Genomic DNA, 1423 nt, shown 5'->3' with positions numbered 1-1423 from the left:
CGTATTTGACCACCAAATAGCTGTGTAGGGTATAGAAAATCCACACTTACCATCCACCATGAGATGGACATTCAAACTATCTGAACTCTATCGGGATTTTCGTATGGGGTATTTGCCATGGTAAATTGCTGCCAACATTTACCGCCAAGGTAACATTACTTCGTAATGTTAATAAATATTTACTTTGGTTCGAAAAGAGGATGTACCTTTATATGGGTCCTGTACCCACATATCGACTGTTATTGATAGTCTTTTTTAGAAAGATTTGCATCCCAAAGAGAATTCAAAATAATAAATGAGACCCAACACGGTTAGAATAATTATTGAAATCCTCAATATAGTGAAAATTATGGTGGGACTATTCCATTAACCTTTATTGATAATTTTAACGAAAGAAAGATTTGACATCTAATGAGAACCAAAATAATTCAGTGCAAAACGTTTCTAAAATCTTAAAATTATCGAAAATTGGGAAGTCTTCATTGGGGCCTACCCGAAAATTGGGAAAATATTGATAATGTTTGGTACTGGGTTTTCTACGCAATAAGAATACAAAAAAATATTAATTTACAGGCAAATTTCCAAAATACCCAAATTTGGACTTTTCGTTATATGGTGTCTGCCCCAAAAAGTTGGACCAATATTTTAATCACAATAGTGTTGAGAGTCCTATGACCAATATTTTTTATTTAATTGTACTTATTTAATTTTACAACAACAAAATCCAATACCACTTCCATTCTTAAATCTATTCCTCATTCGGCACATTTTCCTCCTTAACACACTTCGAGACGAGATAAACCATTTCGCTTTCCGGCGTAATTTCATCATACTTTTTAACACATTCTTCAACAGCATTACGATTATATAAACGATCCATTTTATTCAAAACATATACTAATCGTTCAGCATCGAAACCCTTTTCACTTGTATAGAATTTCATGCGTTTGGCTACACAAGTAATGTACGCTGTCATATCGGGATAATTGTGGACGACACCTTGTAACATATCGTCTTTAGTCTCATCCGATAATGGATTTTCCTTTTCACATTGATCTTGTACGGCGACAGGATCTTTAGGAAACCAATCGTGGTCATCGGCAAAGACCTTCTGATGAACAAGTAAATTTTCCATTAATAAATTACGAAAAATTAAATCAAAATAAATAAGTATAATACCTGTGTGAATATAATTCCAACAATTATAAAGATTAGTTTATTCATTGTGTCAATGAGTTGATTAAATTTCCTACTGATGATTGGCAGATAGTGTACTTGATGTATATACTGAATACTTTGAATCGTTTAATATATTTATAAATAATATAGTTTCAAAATAAAAAATACATATAGAATATAGAAAAAATACACATACAAAATTGAATTGTATGTCGAATTACACCTAACGAGAGGTTGCTACAGT

General features: G+C 31.8%; 1 protein-coding gene across 1 annotated transcript; it reads right to left on the bottom strand.

Annotated features, from left to right (window-relative positions):
• Window positions 1-748: 748 nt before the first annotated feature.
• LOC133330561 (uncharacterized) lies at window positions 749-1179 on the bottom strand (the record flags this gene model as incomplete). Its single annotated transcript, XM_061538998.1, has 1 exon — window positions 749-1179. A coding segment is annotated over one exon (431 nt), but the record flags the coding sequence as incomplete, so codon positions are not given.
• Between the last annotated feature and the right edge of the window lie 244 nt (window positions 1180-1423).

The sequence above is a fragment of the Musca vetustissima genome, unplaced genomic scaffold (genome assembly GCF_032173495.1).
Source record: "Musca vetustissima isolate MV318-11 ecotype Yass unplaced genomic scaffold, APGP_CSIRO_Mvet_v1 utg19417, whole genome shotgun sequence".
NCBI lineage: Eukaryota > Metazoa > Arthropoda > Insecta > Diptera > Muscidae > Musca > Musca vetustissima.
The sequence above is the reverse complement of the archived record's forward strand: the minus strand, read 5'-3'. Positions and strand labels throughout refer to the sequence as shown.